The sequence below is a fragment of the Pristiophorus japonicus genome, chromosome 3 (genome assembly GCF_044704955.1).
Source record: "Pristiophorus japonicus isolate sPriJap1 chromosome 3, sPriJap1.hap1, whole genome shotgun sequence".
Classification (NCBI taxonomy): Eukaryota; Metazoa; Chordata; class Chondrichthyes; family Pristiophoridae; genus Pristiophorus; species Pristiophorus japonicus.
Window position 1 is genome coordinate 222419424 of NC_091979.1, and position 19571 is coordinate 222438994.

Here is a 19571-nt window from a genome sequence, read left to right on the forward strand (position 1 = left end):
AGGAAGATACGAATAATCTCCCGAAACTACTAGGGGACCGAGGGTCTAGCGAGAAGGAAGAACTGAAGGAAATCCTTATTAGTCAGGAAATGGTGTTAGGAAAACTGATGAGACTGAAGGTCGATAAATCCTCAGGGCCTGATAGTCTGCATCGCAGAGTACTTAAGGAAGTGGCCCTGGAAATAGTAGATGCATTGGTGGTCATTTTCCAACATTCCATGGACTCTCGATCAGTTGGATTGGAGGGTAGCTAATGTAACCCCACTTTTTAAAAAAGGAGGGAGAGAAAACAGGGAATTATAGGACGGTTAGCCTGACATCAGTAGTGGGGAAAATGCTGGAATCAATTATTAAAGATGTAATAGCAACGCATTTGGAAAGCAGTGACAGGATCGGTCCAAGTCAACATGGATTTATGAAAGGGAAATCATGCTTGACAAATCTTGCAGAATTTTTTTGAGGATGTAACTAGTAGAATGGATAAGGAAGAACCAGTGGATGTAGTGTATTTGGACTCTCAAAAGGCTTTTGACAAGGTCCCACACAAGAGATTAGTGTACAAAATTAAGGCACTTAGTATTGGGGGTAATGTATTGATGTGGATAGAGAACTGTTTGGTAGACAGGAAGCAAAAAGTAGGAATAAACGGGTCCTTTTCAGTATGGCAGACAGTGACTAGTGGGGTGCCGCAAGGTTCAGTGCTGGGACCCCAGCTAATTACAATATACATTAATGATTTAGACCAAGGAATTGAATGTAATATCTCCAAGTTTGCAGTGAGAGCTGTGAGGAGGATGCTAAGAGACTGCAGGGTGACTTGAACAGGTTAGGTGAATGGGCAAATGCATGGCAGATGCAGTATAATGTGGATAAATGTGAGGTTATCCACTTTGGGGGCAAAAACAGGAAGGCAGATTATCTGAATGGTGACAGATTAATAAAAAGGGAGGTGCAATGACACCTGGGTGTCATGGTACATCAGTCACTGAAGGTAGGCATGCAGGTACAGCAGGCAGTAAAGAAAGCAAATGGTATGCTGGCCTTCATAGCGAGAGGATTTGAGTATAGGAGCAGGGAGGTATTACTGCAGTTGTACAGGGCCTTGGTGAGACCACATCTTGAGTATTGTGTGCAGTTTTGGTCTCCTAATCTGAGGAAGGACGTTCTTGCTATTGAGGGAGTGCAGCAAAAGTTCACCAGACTAATTCCTGGGATGGCAGGACTGACATATGAAGAAAGACTGGATCGACTAGGCTTATACTCACTGGAATTTAGAAGAATGAAAGCGGATTTCATAGAAACATATATGACAACGGGACGGGACAGGTTAGATGCAGGAAGAATGTTCCTGATATTGGGAAAGTCCAGAACCAGGACTCATAGTCTAAGGACCGAGACGAGAAGAAACCTTTTCACCCAGACAGTTGTGAACCCGTGGAATTCTCTACCACAAAAAGTTGTTGAGTCCAGTTCGTTGGATATATTCAAGAGGGAGTAAAATGTAGCCCTTACGGCTAAGGGGATCAGGGGGGGTATGGAGAGAAGGCGGGAGTGGGGTACTGAAGTTGCATGATCAGCCATGATCATATTGAATGATGGTGCAGGCTCGAAGGGCCGAATGGCTTACTCCTGTACCTATTTTCTATGTTTCTTTGTATACACATGGGTACAGGTCTGTCGCTGTATAACATGAGGGAACAGTATTGGTTGGTGCTTGTCGGTCACTGTATAACGCCGGGGTATTGGTCTATCGCTGTATAACACCGGGGTACAGGTCTGCCGCTGTATAACACCGGGGTACAGGTCTGCCGCTGTATAACACTGGGGTACAGGTCTGCCGCTGTATAACACTGGGGTACAGGTCCGCCGCTGTATAACACCGGGGTACAGGTCCGCCGCTGTATAACACTGGGGTACAGGTCTGCCGCTGTGTAACACTGGGGTACAGGTCTGCCGCTGTATAACACTGGGGTACAGGTCTGCCGTTGTATAACAGAGGGAGGGAGAAGAGTTGACCTCAGGTAGGAGTATACAGTACCTGTTTTATAGAGTTATCCATCGCCAGCTCGTTTACTTCCCTCTTGGTTTCACAGAAGATGATAGTTCGCCCGTGACTGCCACTGTATACCTGAATGACATCGCCGATGACTGCTGCTCGTTGTGACCAATGGCATGTTATGGCCAAGTGCTGCCAGATTGGAAAGAAAGTAAAACTAGTTTAAGGAGCTTGGCTACAGTTTGCATTCCGCGATGCAGATCTCAATCCAAGAATGTAGGCAGATATTGAAACCAGTGTGTAAAGTAACAAATATCATGCAGTACGGTGAGTGGAATTTCAGTAAACCATAATGAGGAACTACATTGGGACTACTCAAACTTGTCACACAAACCTAGGACCTTTAAGGTCCAAAGTAGTGTCTATCCAGCATTCTTGATGCCAGGAGTAAACAAAGGGTCCAAAGTTGTGTATAAATTCGAGAAACTGCTGAAGTACTTAACTGTTATTTTTTTTTAAAACAAAGTTCCCAAAAGAAATAACAGAAAAATGCCAGAATTGGGGGCACAGTTTAAAGGTGAATGTCGATGGAAAATGCTCAAATCACAAGGTCAGTTTTTGATTCTCAAGGTAGATGAGGTTCCTGTTGACAAGTTTCATCCCAGGGTTAATGCTTGCAAGTCCATTCGTGGATATTTTTCAGCGTTCACTGGACTCGGGCAAACTCCCAGATTGGAAAATAGCAAATGTGACTGCCATCTTCAAAAATGGCTGAGGGATGAACCATCAAACTGCTGACCTTTCTTTTGGAATGGCATTTGAAAGAGATCATTTCAGGGTGCATCGTGAGGGACATAAAGTAACCCAAGACATTCAGTATGGTTTTAGCAGTGGGAAGTCATGCTTGATTAAGTTATTGAATTTATTAAGTAGGTGAGTAAATGGATATCATCTGCCTGGATTTCAGGACGAAATTTGACAGTGTCTGACATAATTTGGCACTGTCCCACATAATGGGCCCAAGTTTCCACACGATAAAAAACGGGCGCCCCTCCGAGCTGGGCGCCCGTTTTTCACGCCTAAAACGGCGCTGGAAAAAAAACTCGCGATTCTGGAGAGCCCTGCAGCTCCTTGTCTGTTTGGCGTGGTGCCCAGGGGGCGGAGCCGACACTCGCGCTGATTTTGTAAGTGGGAGGGGGCGGGTACTATTTAAATTATTTTTTTTCCTGCCGGCAACGTTGCGCATGCGTGTTGGAGCGTTCGCGCACGCGCAGTGTGAAGGAAACATTGGCACTCAGCCATTTTTGTAGTTCTTTGTAGCTGTTTAGTTTTTGAACATTTTTTAATAAAAGCAATTGCCATCAGCAGAGAAGGCTGCAGGAAGCCTCAGAAAGTTGAGGCAGCCGTTTCCCGACGACCTCCCCCTTTGGCCGTCGGGAAATGGCTCCTCAATTTCTGAGGCTTCCTGCAGCCTTCTGTCTCCCTCCCTCCCCCCCGCCGCCTGGAACAGCTTCCTCCCCCCCCCCCCCCCCCCCCCGCGCGTTCGGTCGGTCGGTCCCCTCCCTCCCGCCTTCGGGAACGGCTGCCTCGTTTTGTGAGGCTTGCTGCAGCATTCTTCCTGGCTGAAGCACTTTCACACAGGTAGGAAGATGGTTTATTTAATCTTTTCTTTGCTTATAAATTTTTATTCAGGTTGGATTTATTTGTATAACTATAAATAAGGATTTATTGTAGAATTTAATGACTTCCCTTCCCCCCTACCTCCCCCCCCCACCTCGTTCTGGACGCCTAATTTGTAACCTGCGCCTGATTTTTTAATGTGTAGAACAGGTTTTTTCATTTCTACAAAAATCTTCACTTGCTTCATTCTAAGTTAGTTTGGAGTACGTTTTCACTGTGGAAACTTTGAAATCAGGCGTCAGTGGCCGGACACGCCCCCTTTTGAAGAAAAAATTCTGTTCCAAAGTGGATCTGTTCTACCAGACTAGAACTGCAGAAACAAAAATGTGAAGAATTGCGGTTTCTAACATAGTCCGTTCTCCACCAGTTGCTCCTAAAAATCAGGCGCAAATCATGTGGAAACTTGGGCCCAATAGGCTGCTACATAAGGTCCAGGCACATCGGATAGATGGGAATGCATTAAAATGGATTAGCAAATGGTTGGTCCGAATCCCAGCTACCTTGCAGCAGGTATCGGAGCCAGGAATGACTGTCGCTAGTTCCCAGGGTGCGATTTCATCCCCTTCTTAAATATTGGATCTAACAATCTTCCCTCCAGTCCACTGGAACTAGCTCAGACCTCAAAAGAGCTGCTAAATATGAGCCAGTAGCTTATATTATACATCTCCTATGCCCTTCAGCATTATGAGGTATCCAGTCCAGCAGCTTTTGAGTGCCTCAAATCTGGCAACCATCATTTCTGTAGCAACAACCACTGACTCAGTCAGCAGCACCTCAATCGTGAGAACAGTTGCAAAGTTGCCATTGAGCATTTCAGCTATATCTTGGTGCTCAACCCTAACCTGCTAAATCCCTCAAAAGGCCATGAAGTCTTTTCTGGCTCCTGACACAACTAAAAAAAGCTCTCCCATCACTAGATATGACTACAATCCTTGTTCCTACAGATGTTTTAGCATTTCTAATAGTGACCCGAGTTATCCTGGGCTGTTACCTTATTACACCCATCCCCATTCTCCCACAATATACCTAGCAAAATAATTGTCTTAAAGGATAATTTCTTATAAAGTTGCCCGTTTAGGTTTAATTTTGCCACCTTTGTATGAGGGCCACCGATACCACCTTTGTATCCGAGGGCCACAGATATAGATTTGACCCTAAATTGGCCTGGGTTTTTATCTAGTTTTTGCCTCTCCCAGGAGATCACAAGGCTCCGGTTGGGGTGGAGTGTAGAATGTTTCAGTGTAAGGGGTGTCGCATTTGTGTAGGGCGGATTGGTTGGGCTGGATGCTCTTTACCTTTCTGCCATTGTTCATAGGTTTATATGTAACCTTCAGGGCTGCTGACCGAGGGCCGTGCGGCTCTTTGTCGGCCGGCGCGAATACGATGGGCCGAAATGACCTCCTTTCTGCGCTGTAAATTTCTATGTTTCTATGAATGCTACCTAACAGCACTACTCCAAATCTTCCTACACCTGTAAGCCGAGCCTGGGTTTAACACTCATTTCTCCAGTGCTCAAACTTACTTCAACAGTTGTAGCCGCTCTCTGAGTCCGTTTTCCAACGAGGTCAATCTGCTCATGTTGTACTTTCATGTACTTCTTTGCAACTTGGTAAACCCAGGGAGGGCAGGTCGCAGAGAAGAGGAGGGTTTGAGGATTGTCGTCGGAATCTTATTGGGGGGAGAAAAAATAAATGACATTTCATCACCAAGAAGCATTCGGTATCAAAGTCAATATAAAACGTGGGTGATAAGCATCATGAAGTTATAAAACGATCACAAGCAACAGTGCTCACACCCGCTGCCCTGCCAGCAATGACTGTCACATGTCTGGGTAGAAGTAGGATCATCAGGAGGGATCACCAGCAAGAAATGGTGGCACAGGGATTTTACAATCTTAACGGATGAACTGATGTTCATTAAGACCACAAGAATTAGGAGTAGGCCCCTTGGGCCTGCTCCGCTATTCAATAAGATCGTGGCTGATCTTCAATTTCACTTTCCTGTCCAATCCCCATATCCCTCGATTCCCCTCAATAAATGATGGCTTTGTCAGCGACACCAACATTAAAAAACGTCTATCTCAGCCTTGAATATATTCAATGACTCAGCATCCACAGCCCTATGGGGTAGAGAATTCCAAAGATTCACAACCCCGAGTGAAAAAGTTCCTCCTCATCTCAGTCTTAAATGGCCGACCCCTTATCCTGAGAATACACCCCCTAGCTCTGGACTCGCCAGCCAGGGGAAACAACCTTTCAGCAGCTACTCTGTCAATCCCTCTCAATCTTGTATGTTTTAATGAAATCCTCTCATTCTTTTAAACTCCAGTGAGTATAGGTCCAATCTCTTCTCATAGGACAACTCTCAGGAATCAATCAAGTGAACCTTTGTTGCACTGCCTCCAAGGCAAGTACGCCCTTTTTCAGATAAGGAGACAAAAACTGTGCACAGTACTCCAGGTGTGGTCTCACCAAGGCCCTGTACAATTGCCGCAAGACTTTCTTACTCTCATACTCCAACCCCCTTGCAATAAAGGCCAACATGTCATTTGCCTTCATAATTGCTTGCTGTACCCTACATGCTAACAGTGTTTCTTGTATGAAGACACCTAAATCTCTCTGAACACCAATATTTAACAGCTTCTCACCATTTAAAAAAAAATATTCCGTTTTTCTGTTCTTGCTACCAAAGTAAATAATCTCACATTTCCCCACATTATACTCCATCTGCCACCCTATTTCCCACTCACTTAACCTGTCTATATCCCTTTACAAACTCTGTGTCCTCCTCACAGCTTACTTTCCAACCACACTATGGGGTCAAGTTTCGGGCCGCACCTAGAACGGCGCAGCTCCGACGTGGACGCCCGTTTTTCGCACCTAAAAGCGCGACAAAAATCTACCTCGTAATTCTCGGGCTCCTTGCTGGTCCCTGGGAGCTCGGCGCGGCGCGCAGACAGCAGCGGGAGGTGGAGCCACAGAGGCGTGCCGATTCTGCAAGGGGGGGCGGGGCTGTCAAATGAGGGAACGTCATGCCGGCAGCCGTGCGTGTTGGAGCGCGCGTGCATGCACAGTAGCCCAGAAACATTGGCAGTCGGCCATTTTTGAAGCAACTTAAAAGAAAAGTGCTGATTTGTCTCGTGGACCTCTGGAAAGGCTTGGGATTGAATTTTGGTGATTTTTTGGTGTCTGAAGGAGTGCTTTTAGCAGCACTGTTGAATAAATCACCTGCTGAAATCAGTGAGTGCTGCTTTTCACTGCTAAACTTCCAGAACAGGTGCTGCATAGGTGTATGCAAATTAAGGACTGTGTGTTTTGAAAAATAAGTGTGTCAATTCAATACAGCAATGGAACAACGTCCACCAAGAACAAAGAATTTCTTGCATGAGGAAGTGGCGATATTAGTCAACGTCACTGAGCATAAAATGGCAGGAGCTAGATACCAGCAACAGAGGTCGCATAAAAGTGCCACCTAAAGAAATGAAGAAACGCTGGAACCAAGTTGCAGAAGATTACTGCGCAGTGGTGCATACCAGGAGATCTGGAAGCCAGTGTAAAAAGAAATGGCACGACCTTGGTCAAGTAGTTAGTGTAAGTAATATTTTCATTTTTTAATGTAATTGTAATTGTAACGTGACTATCTGTATGTCCCACCCTGCAGAAAGACGCACTCAGTAAAAAGTTATATTTTACTCTTTGCAGAAGAAATAGGTCCACAACAAAAGGGAAGCAACTCGAACAGGAGGAGGCACGCCCAATCTGCATCCACTGACACCCTTGGAACAGAGGGTAACTGCTTTGATGAGTCGTACATGGAGAAAAGCAATCAGTACAGCACAAGCTGGGCCCGCACGCGAGGAAGAGGGTAAACCTGAAAATGCATCGTGGCCCTTCAAATCAACCTGCTGCCTAGCCTGCTATGTGTGAGAGCACTCATGCTACCCATCCTGCCCCCTCCCTTGCTGTTAAACATTTGACTGTTCTGATGTATTTTGCAGGACATGATGATGATGATGCTGCTGCTGCCAACCCTGAGCATCCTGAAGATACAGAACAAGAACCAGTACAACCAGATGCGGACGATCCAGACTGGATGATGGCGGCGATGACTGAAATGTCTACAGGGGAAAGCTTTCAAATTAATGTTTATGAGCCCCCATTAAGGGGCATCAGAGTTTTAACCTCTTGGATAGGTTCTGGTTCCACCTTCCATGGTTTTGATTCCAATGTTGCAGGTCCCAGTGGTGCTGCTGGTGTAATGCAGCAGTTTACAGCCAGTGCACCATCGTCCGAGCCTGCGCCTCCCACTCGCATAGGTTCTGGTTCCACCTTCCATTGTTTTGATTCCGACATTGCGGATCCCAGTGGTGCTGGTGATATAATGGAGCAGTTTACACACGGTCACCCACCATCCTAGCCCATGGCTCGCACTCGAGTGCTGTCGTTGCTCGAGTGCTGTCGTCTACACTGAGCGCCCCACCGTCCCAGCCCGCGCCTCTCTCTCTCGTACTGCCATTTAGAACACCGAGCGCCCCACCGTCGCAGCCCGCGTCTCCTTGTGTAGTGGTGCAGTTTGGAACACCGAGCGTCCCACTGTCCTTGCCCACGCCTTCCAGTGTAGTGGTGTCGCGAAGCAGACCCAGGCAGAGGAGAAGGATATTGGAGACACGCTCTCCTGAGATGCAGCATGCAACAGATGCAGCTCAGGTTATGGCATTGGGTATGGAGACCAATGAGCTTACCGATCACTCATCAGTAGTGTCAGTGCAGTGGGTGAAGAGGTGACGGTCCTGATGGGAGAAATAGCAGTAATGACACGGGAACTTAGGGGGGAATGTCCGAGGGAGTGCAATCGACGGCACTGGCTGTCAGGGAGGGCATGCAAGTGGCGGCACGGGCGTCAGGGAGGTAGCTGCTGCAATAAGGGCACACAGCCTGGCCAATCAAATGACACCCCCATGAAGAAGTGAACATTCACTGAGATGTGGATGAGAGATGGTTGCAGCCTTTCTTTGCTGCTTTTGTTCTCGTTCTTGATGTAGCTGTAGTAGCGTTTTTCAAATTGAAATTGTTTTGTAAGTTTTGTAACTTTACAATTTATAAGTGATCTTAGGGTTGTTAAGTGATGTTTATAGTGTAAATGCTCTCACATTTTGTATCTTAGTAAATTTTGCACCTAAAAAGTGATCCTGAAGTCTAAGTGATCTTGAGTGTACGAACTTTCACATTGAAATTGTTTTGTAAGTTTTGTAACTTTACAATTTATTAGTGATCCTAGAGTTTTTAAGTGATCTTATAGTGTAAATGCTCTCACTTTTTGTAACTTATTTAATTTTGCACCTTAGTGATCTTGAAGTTTAAGTGATCTTAAGAGTGTAAGATTTTTCACGTTGAAAGTGTTCTGTAACTTTACAAGTTTATAATGATTTTTAAAATTTTAAAGTGATCTTCGAGAGTCATATTAACAAGTAAAGTTTGATACAACAAATATTTTATTACAGTGACGTTAAGTTTTCAATAAAATATTTTTTCATTAAAACTGAATCATCTTCCATTAACACAACACAACGTAGGAACAACTCCAAAGTGGTCGCAGAGCCCTCAGGCATCAGTAGTTGAAGCGTTCACAGATGAGCTGCTGGCGCAGGGCTCGAGCAATCGTTAAAGGAGCACGATGGACGGCCCTCCTCCGACCTCGTCATCAGGCACTTGCATGCTTTCCTGATCGTCGTCATCATCCTCATCCTGCTCTTCCAAAATACTATCAGGCATTGGACCCTCACATGAGTCTTCTGATTCCACTACCAGCTTCTGCTGCCTCATGATGGCTAAGTTATGGAGCAAGCAGCACACAACAGTGAAGTGACCGACAATCTGAGGATAATATTGCAAGTGGCCTCCGGAATGGTCCAGGCATCGGAAACGCTGTTTCAATGTGCCAATTGGTCCTCTCAATGATGTTGCGCGTCGCAATGTGCGCCATGTTGTACTGACGGTCAGCTTCTGTCCGTGTCATGCGTAGGGGCGCCATGATCCAGGTGGTCAGGCCGTACCCTCTGTCTCCCGGTAGCCAGCTCTGCCCTTCTAGCTGCTGCTCAAACATGTCAGATATAACTCTGTAGCGTAGGATGAACGCATCATGGGTGCTGCCAGGGTATCTCGCATCGACTGACATGATGCGCTGCTTGTCGTCACACACAAGCTGCACACACTGATGGAGTGGAAACCTTTTCTATTCCTGTACTGCTCGGAATCCTCCACGGGTGCTCGCAAGGCTATGTGGGTACAATCAATGCAGCCCTGTACCTTTGGGAAGCTAGCAATCCCGAAGAAGCCCACAGCCCCCTCATGGATCGCTTGTGCGGTCATTGGGAAATTGATGAAGTCATTCCTCCATGCATACAGTGTAGCCGTGGCCTGGTAAAAGCAAGCATGTATTGCACGTTGAGAGATGGCGCACACATCTCCAGTTGTAGTCTGAAACGATCCCGAGGCATAGAAGGCAAGTGCAGCTGTTACCTTCACCAACAGACAAGGCAGTTGGCGCTCTGCTTCTGGGCTGCAAATCTGCTCTCAGCATATCACAGATCTCAACGACAACTTCTCTGCGGAAACGCAGCCTTTGACACAATCTGCCTCGCTCATGTCCAGGTACGAGCGCCTGGCTCGATATTGCCGACGTGGGTAAGGTCTCCTGCCCATCAGCCTACGGGTTATGACGTTCCTGGTGCGGTGAGCTCTAATCAATTCTCTCCTATGCAGTGAATTGTTGGCGAACTATTGCATAATCTATGGTGTTGACAATGCAGCACCCATTCTGCAATTATAAATTTAAGTTTCAAACTGGCTATCTGGCTGCCTCTCCCTGTCCCCTGGCCGAATGGCCTCAGCCTCCCTCGAGGCTCGAAGGCTGCTTCCTGTGTCTTCGGCCGCCGTCAGCCACTGCCGCCCCTATCCCGTGGTCGAATGGCCTCAGTTATCCTCAAGGCTCGAAGGCTGCTTGCTGTGTCTTCGGCCGCCGTCAGCCACTGCTGCCGCCCCTATCCCGTGGTCGAATGGCCGGAGTTATCCTCGAGGCTCGAAGGCTGCTTGCTGTGTCTTCGGCCGCCGTCAGCCACTGCTGCCGCCCCTATCCTGTGGTCGAATGGCCTGAGTTATCCTCGAGGCTCGAAGGCTGCTTGCTGTGTCTTCGGCTGCCGTCAGCCACTGCCGCCCCTATCCCGTGGCCGAATGGCCGGAGTTACCCTCGAGGCTCGAAGGCTGCTTGCTGTGTCTTCGGCGTCAGCCACTGCCGCCCCTATCCCGTGGCCGAATGGCCTCAGTTACCCTCGCAGCTCGAAGGCTGCTTGCTGTGTCTTCGGCCGCCGTCAGCCACTGCCGCCCCTATCCCCTGGCCGAATGGTCTCCGCTTCCCTCGCAGCTCGAAGGCTGCTTGCTGTGTCTTCGGCCGCCGTCAGCCACTGCCGCCCCTATCCCCTGGCCGAATGGTCTCCGCTTCCCTCGCAGCTCGAAGGCTGCTTGCTGTGTCTTCGGCCGCCGTCAGCCACTGCCGCCCCTATCCCCTGGCCGAATGGCCTCAGTTACCCTCGAGGCTCGAAGGCTGCTTGCTGTGTCTTTGGCTGGCGTTGAGCCACTGACGCCGTCCGTCTCTTACATGGAAGGAAGGCCTGCCTGAAGCATCGCAGTTCGAAGGCTGCTTGCTGCCGTTGTTGTTGTGCTGCCGTCGAGTCACTGGCACCGCACCTGTCTCCTACATGGAAGGCCTGCCTGAAGCACTGCAGCACGAAGGCTGCTGCTGCTTCACACAGGTAGGAATATTCAATATTTTGTATTTGCTTTGTTTATAATTTTTTTATTCAGGATGGTTCTTTATTTGTATAAGTAAGACTGTTGAATGCTTGTAAAATGTAATTACTTCCCCCCACCCCACTTCATCCCCTACGCCTGATTTGTAAAGTGTAGACAAGGTTTTTCTGAGCGTACAAAAATCTAGACCTACTCCATTCTAAGTTAGTTTGGAGCAAGTTTTCACTGCCTAAACTTTCAAAACAGGCGTAAGTGGCCGGACATGCCCCCTTTTGAAAAAAAAAATCTGTTCCAAAATGAAACTGTTCTAACTGACTAGAACTGGAGCAAACTAAATGCCGAGTATTGCAATTTCTAAGATACTCCATTCTAAACCAGTTGCTCCAAAAAAATTGGAGCAACTCAGGCCGAAACTTGACCCCCTTAAGTTAACACAAGGTCTCGTGGAAGAGGACAAACAGTATGACATGTGCGCACTAAACGACAAATGTCCCTAACCAGCAGCATGTCGCCACCTCCCACCGCAGCAACATGCACAGAACCCGTGGGACCACAGGAACAGCATAATGGGGCGCTGCATCATTTGTGCTATTGTTACCTCCAGGCGTGACTTCTAAATTTCCTCCAATTAAATATTGGGAAGACCAAAGCCATTGACTTCAGTCCCCGCCACATACTCTGTTCCCTAGCCAGACTCCATCGTCCTATTTAACCCTGAACTGAGCTTCCAACTCTATATTGGCTTCATCATCAAAACCGTCTACTTCCACCCCGTAACATTGCCCGTCGCTGTCCCTGCCTCAGCCCGTCTGCTGCTGAAACCCTCATCCATGCCTGTTACCTCTAGACTTGACTATTCCAGTGCTCTCCTGGCCGGCCTCCCATCTTCCACCCTCCATAAACGTAAGCTCATCCAAAACTCTGCTGCCCGTATCCTAACTCACACCAAGTCCTGTTCGTCCATCACCCCGACATTGGCTCCCGGTCCAGCAACACAATTGAAAAATTCTCATCCCTGTGTTTAAATCCTTGCCTCGCCCCTTCCTATCTCTGCAACCACTTCCAGCCCGACAACCCTCAGATATCTGCGCTCGTCCAATTCTGGACTCTTTCACATCCCCGATTTTAATTGTTCCACCATTGGCAGCCGTGCCTTCAGCTGCCAAGGCCCTAAGCTCCAGAATTCCCTCCTGAAAGTTTTCCGCCTCTCTTCCATTCTTTAAGTCGCTCCTCGTTACCTCTTGACAAAGCTTTTGGTTATCTGCCCCAAATCTCTATGTGGTTCAGTGTCAAATTCTGTCTGATAATCACTCCTGTGAAGTGCCTTGGGACGATTTAATACTATTAAAGGCGGTATATAAATGCCCCAGAGCAGGTTGGCAGCATAAAGCCCTCCCTGCCCCAACAATGTGCTGAGGTACAGGCTCAGGCGGTTTTAAATACAACGCATCTATTCAGAACAAAACAGTAACAGGCAAAGATCAGACTTTAAAAACAGAGCAAGAAGCAAAAACAAAGAGGCCCGTGGGGAAGTGTAGTGACGCACCTTTTTTGTAGGCAACTCTCAGAATATCCTCCACCTGCTCGGCAAAGCCCATGTCCAGCATCTGGTCCACTTCATCCAGGACCACATGCTTCAGTTTAGACAGGTCGATCTTCATGTTCTGCAGATGGTCCCTGATCCGGCCAGGGGTCCCCACCAGAATGTCAATGCCCATGCGAATGCTGTCCACTAAAAGACAATTCAACTGTAACTAACTCTCTGTACACCCGATCCAGACTCAACCAGAAACATTCCTCACATGCTCGGGTTAGTAACAAAACAATACCCGGCACTTCACCAGGCACCAGTCAGTTCAGTGGTCTACAATTAATTACATTAAAAGGTCTACAAAGAGGAACTAGTCAGCACACTGGAAAATGGCCGTTCACTGCTGGGAGTGGCTTGAATTCCAGCCCTGGCTGATGACGTGGAATTCTATGCATGCTGGTTGTAAAGAAACAGCATTATCGCTGGAATGGGGTGGGGGGGGGGGGACCTTGCGTGAGCTTAGGTTGTGACACATTGCTTGGACAGTGTAGAGGGAGCTTTATTCTGTACTGAACCCGTGCTGTCCCTGTCCTAGGAGTGTTTGATGGGATAGTGTAGAGAGAGCTTTACTCTGTATCTAACCGGCACTGTACCTGCCCGGGTACAGAAATGAAGCAAGTGGAAATGAGGTACTCAGTCAAATTATTCCAAAAAGCACAAACTAGGTTGGGAGATGGGGCTGGATGAAAGGCCAGTTATCTGCAGTTTTCAGGTAGTGACACAGGTTCCCCATACAAATGTCCATGGGATAATCATCATTTGGCCTCTGTTCATCACAAACAATTGGTTGCAATTAGAAGTGGAATGAATTGTGGAATGCAGCCCCCCACATGCCAGGAAAAATCCCCCAGCCAACTAATAAAATCATAATTAGACTTATTCATCCTCCAGAAATTGGCAGAACACTTCCCAACTTAAAAGTGGTTAATTATCCGCGTTCAACATGCTAAACATGGCGCACGGATCTGGCCTGCTGATCCAAGAGTTGAGTTACTGTTCCTTCATTGGCTGGCCTTGCAGAAGAGATGTCATTTTGTACCTCCAACCCCAGCACAGCTCAGAGAGAAACATACAGCACACCAATCGTTAGACCTTGAATACTTTGAATAGTGAGCACTCACTCTGTCCATTGTATGCTGTCCCTCCATAAAAACAAGAGACGGCGAGTTTTTTGGTGACATCCTTGATATCTCGTGCCACTTGAATCGCCAATTCCCTTGTCGGAGTAAGTACGAGGACCTGGTAGGGAAGAGAAAGGGCTAAATGTATGAAACGGTAATGCAAGATCTGTACAGGGGTGTGCTACTGGACGAATAATCGAGGCTTGGATTAATAATCTGGACAATCGAATCCCACCAGGGCAGTTTGAGAATATGATTTCAGTTTAAAAATATCCTGAATGAAAAGCTGGGATCAGTAAAAGTGATCGTGAAGCTGTCGGATTGTCGTAAAAACCCAACTGCTTCAATAATGTCCTTTAGGGAAGCAAGCCTGCTGTTCCTACCCGGTCTGGCCATGTGATTCCAGTCACACACCAACGTGGTTAACTTTGAACTGCCCTCTGAAGTAGCCTGGCCAGCCACTCAGTTCAGGGAAACTATGGAGGATGAGCAATGCCAGCCTTGCCCACATCCTCAGAATGAACTAAATCCACTGAGACTCGGCCTGTAGTCTGGAAGGTGCCACTGTAAGTGGAGTGTAATGGTGAATCAGCCAGGTACCAGTTTCACAGGCACCTGTGAGCCTCTTGTACTCTCCCCAGGTGGCTCGTCTTCACCAATCAGCCCAGTGATGGTAAACCATTCAATTGCTTGCATCCTTTAAATTACTGTCTGCTTCCCCCAAAATACAAATCGACTAGTGTTCAGGATCTCTTTCCTGGATAGCCAGTTTCAGTTTCACACTGCACCACAGCTCTCCCCAGGCATGCCTTCTCTGACTGAATTCGTAGGTAGGGGGCGGCTAGAAGAATATTAGACCTTTTCCCTGTTCCAGCATTCATCCCCAGCTTTAAGGCTACGCTATCTGCGGGGACTCGAGGCCCTTTAAAGTGTCTCACTTGCCTTCACGAGAGGAATTAAAAAAAACATATTGTATGAACATAAATAACGCCGGCGAGAAATCAGACTGTACTGACCTCTTTGATGGAATAGCACGGGGAAGCTCATCGCCCAGGCATACTTGTGAGAAATGGCCATTTGGGTGAGGTACTGAAGGGTGGGAGCATGAGCATTCTTCTCTGAACTCATCACCATCTGAACCCAATGAGTTGCCATCCTGGTGCTCACCATGTTATAAGCAAGAGAGCCCTTTCTCTGGGCATGACATTGAAAGGCAGACATAGCTCCTTTCTTCCTCAAAAGGTGCTGCAGCAGTCCAGCTGGAAGCTTACCTTGGGAGGCCGGTTCCTCCTCCGATCAGCAGCGTCCGACTGCAGCTTTTCCACCAGCGGGATGGCGAAGGAGAAGGTCTTGCCGGTGCCGGTCCTGGCCTGTGCCACACAGTCACTCCCGTCATAAATGTAGTTGAACGTCTGTGCTTGTATTGGAAACAAGTAGGCCACCCCTCGGCCTACAGGACAGTAACCAGAGGAATGCAACAGATTAAAAACATTATTCAGGCAACAGTCTGAGCGGCGGGGGCTCGGCACAGTCTCTTGTCGCTCACTCTGCGGCCCAGTCTCACCCCCGTTCACTTCTTACTCCTTGCTTTTTCCCAATGGAATAAAGACAGTTTGCAAAGGCTGATTGTTTTTACGCTGTTGCCTCATTGGTGGATAGACACATTAGGAACAGGCGAAGGCCATTCAATTAGATCACGACTGATCTGCATCTTAACTCCATTTACCCACCTTTGTTCCATGTCCCTTACTACTCTTACCTAACAGAAATTGGTCGCTCTCAGTTTTTGAAATTTTCTATTGGCCCCCAGCCTCAACAGCTATTTGGGGGAAGAGACTTCCCTTTGTACGAAGAAGTGTTTCCTGACATCACCCAAACAGCCTTACTCTAATTTTAAGATTGTGCCCCCTTGTTCTGGACTCCCCCACCAGAGGAAATAGTTTCTAATAATGCTAGAGGAAAATAGCATAGGACAAACTAAACCAAGGGAGGACATAAATGGCCTGGAAATAATTAAGAGTTAGGAATGTATAAAGCTGGTTAAAAATAAAGAGAGGACTGCTGTTAAAAATGAGTTAAACAGCAATGAACATAAAGTCCGTAACAGGGGAACTGGAGGCAATAATACGTTGTGAGGAACCAGATATAGTAGGGATTACTGAGACATGGCTACAGAAAAATCTGGACTGGGAATTAAACATTGCAGGGTATAACATATTTAGAAAAGATAGAGGGGGAAATAGGAGAGGCGGAGTAGCTGCACTTATTAGAGATAACAAAGGCAGTCGAAAAAAGAGACAGTAATAGAATCCTTGTGGATAGGAGAGAAAATGAATGATCTATAGACCGCCTAATAGTGGAAGGAAGGTGGAGGAAGAAATGTGCAAACAAATGAAGGAAAGGAGTAAAAAACATAGAATAATCATAGGGGATTTTAACTACCCTGAAATTAATTAGCCAGAACAAGTAGATAAAGGGGATAAGGGAATGGAATTCTTACAATGAGTGCAGGACTCCTTTCTAACCCAATATTGGAAGAAACCCAACAAGGGAGGATTCGCTATTGGATCTAGTGATGGGGAATTGAACCAGAGCAGATAAGAGAAGTAAAAGTAGGGGAACATCTAGGTAATAGTGACCATAATATAATACAGTTTAAGGAAATAATCGAGAAGGACATAAGCATGACAAAGACCATGGTAATTAATTGGAGACAAGCTGATTGAGGGGCTGAGAATAGAACTTGGAAAAATAAAATTGACAACAATACTGACAAACAATGATGTAGAAATGGGAAACATTTGAAAAGGTGTTCAACAGAATCCAGGAAAAATATATTCTGCTAAAAACAAGAAACTAAACACTACTGAGACTATGGATGAATAAAGCCATAAGGGAACAACTGAGGGTAAGTACATGGACAACAGGGGAGAAAGGGAGAATACGAAGAGACTTGGAAAGTCAAAAATAATATTAGGAAGGCAAAGAGGAACTATGAAATTAAATCATCAGAAACATTAAAAAAAAAGTAAAATATTCTTTATAAAGAAATATTGAGATGGGAATAGGGCCACTTAGGGATAGACAGGATAAAATCACAGACAGTGATAGCGAAATGGTAGAAATATTAATTACTTTGCTTTAGTATTGACCAGGGACAGATCAGGTGGACAGGACATCGGGAGATCTCGAAATGATACAACAGCATTTAAAATGAGGAGAAATATTAAACTAATCAAACTCAATAGGACAAAACTCCTAGTCTAGACGGATTACATCCGCACATTTTAAACAAATCTTGGGAAGAGATAGCAAAGACATTGTTACACATATTTAATAATTAGAACAAGGTGTCGGCCAGAGGACTGGCAGACAGCTAACATAATATTTAAGGGAGATACAGTATTTCCAGGGAATTATAGACCAGTCAGCTTAAGATCAGTGGTGGGGAAAAAATAATGGAATCCCTTCTAAAGGAGAACATAGAAATACATCTAGGAACCAAAAATATAATAATGAATAGTTAACGTGGATTTCAAAAGTGAAAGTCTTGCTTGGCCAACCTCATTGAATTCTTTGAAGAGATAACAGAGTAGATAAAGATAATGCAGTGGATGCAATTTTTTTAGATTTCCAAAAGGCCTTCGATAAAGCACCACATAATAGACTAGTGAATAAGGTCAGAGTACGCGGAGGTTATAATGCGAGGTTATACCCATCAGGAAAGGATGAACAGGCTAGATCTCTTTTCTCTCGAAGAGGGTTATGCCGATAGGGTTAGATGAGGAAAGATGGCAGGAGGCTTAAGTGAAGCATAAAGGCCAGCATAGACTGGTTGGGCCGAATGGCCTGTTTCTATCCTGCATATTCTGCGTAATTCTATGTAATTTCTCATATCAAACCTATAAAATACCAGGTCCTGGTAATGGTTCTGCTGTTGCCATTTACACCTCCTCTAGACCCATCTTTTATTTCTTTATGCATCTCCTTTTGCCTTGCCCCATCATCCCTTTTGTCATTTAATGGTATGGACATCCCGGCCTCTCCGGGTCTACGGACCTGGGAAGGCATCACAAAAGCCGGTTTTCAGCGCACAATGCGCATGCGCTGAAAACTGGCTTTTCCGATTGGTCCAGCTGGAGCTTGACAGATCTCACGCATATCAGGAGCGAGGACATTTGCAAGGGCAAGATTGCGAGATTTACCCATATCTTGCCCAGCAAATGTCCTCAAAATACTTGTGCCTGATAAAAGCAGACGTATAGCCTACTTTTACAGGCGCAAGAGTTTAAATACATACAAAAATATTTAATTAAATTTTTAAAAACATTCTTTTTAAACAACCCTGCCCACTTCGTTACATTTAGTTTTAACCATAATTTTAAAAACTTTTTAAAAACCTTGGAAAATTTTTTTTTCTCTAAGATATTTATTAACTTTCATGTGAGGTGTGTTTTTTATTTTTTATTATATGTGTTTAGTGTTTGGTTTTTTTCTCAATAGAAATGAGGACGCGTAGATACGGAGTTCTCATTGCTATTAATGAGAAAGCTGTTGAATACAATACCTGATTGGTTGAGCAGTCACGTGACTGCACCTTCTGCGTGGGAACCTCGAGGACGGGAACGCGGAAGAGAAGGCCTCCCCAACGGAATCACACGCTCCCCCCGGACCACCAGGTACTTTCGTAGAAATGTTTCAGGTCGGAAGCAATTGCCCGTGGGAAGCCTCCAACCGCAATTTCAGCCCCATTCACTCTACCTTCCATCCGATCACAGACCTATCTTTGTGTTCTTTCCCTGCCTCTGTACTTGCTTTAAACCTGTTACATCTCTAACTTCGCCCAGTTCTGACTAAAGGTCATCAACCTGAAACATTAACTCTGTTTCTCGCTCCAGACGCCGAATATTTACTGCATTTTGTTTTCTATCAAATTCCTTTATCATTTTAAATACCTCAATTAGATCACCCCTCAACTTTCTAAACTCAAGGGAATATAAGCCAGGCTTATGCAATTCGTCCTCATAATTTAACCCCCTAAGCCCTGTCATGTATCCTACATGGCTACTGTTGGTACTATCACAAGGTGTGCCACCAGAGGGCATAGCAGTGGGAGACTTATAGGTGTACCTGGCCTCGTATAAAAGGCAGGCAAGATGTGATCCTCACTCTGGAGTTAACAAATAAAGGACTACGGTCACTACAGTTCAAGTACAACACATTGCCTTGTGGAGTCATTATTAGGGCATCCAAGGACACAACAACTGACGACGAGATTACGAACTTTCGCGCGAAAATGGCTACCCTTGGTACGTTGCAACAGTTCGCCGATGGTGATAATTGGGACACCTTTGTGGAGAGGCTCAACCATTTCTTCA

The 19571-nt window shown here is 46.1% G+C and overlaps 1 protein-coding gene across 1 annotated transcript in view; it reads right to left on the bottom strand.

Moving 5' to 3' along the window:
• Positions 1–19571, bottom strand: part of ddx21 (DEAD (Asp-Glu-Ala-Asp) box helicase 21) — a 54540-nt gene that overhangs the window by 21600 nt on the left and 13369 nt on the right. The window contains exons 4-8 of the mRNA XM_070876310.1: positions 15465–15643; positions 14194–14311; positions 13028–13213; positions 5199–5344; positions 2039–2188 (exon numbers count right to left, since the gene is read on the bottom strand). Of these exons, the coding sequence (XP_070732411.1) occupies positions 2039–2188; positions 5199–5344; positions 13028–13213; positions 14194–14311; positions 15465–15643 (779 nt within the window). The remainder of the gene's footprint in view (positions 1–2038; positions 2189–5198; positions 5345–13027; positions 13214–14193; positions 14312–15464; positions 15644–19571) is intronic.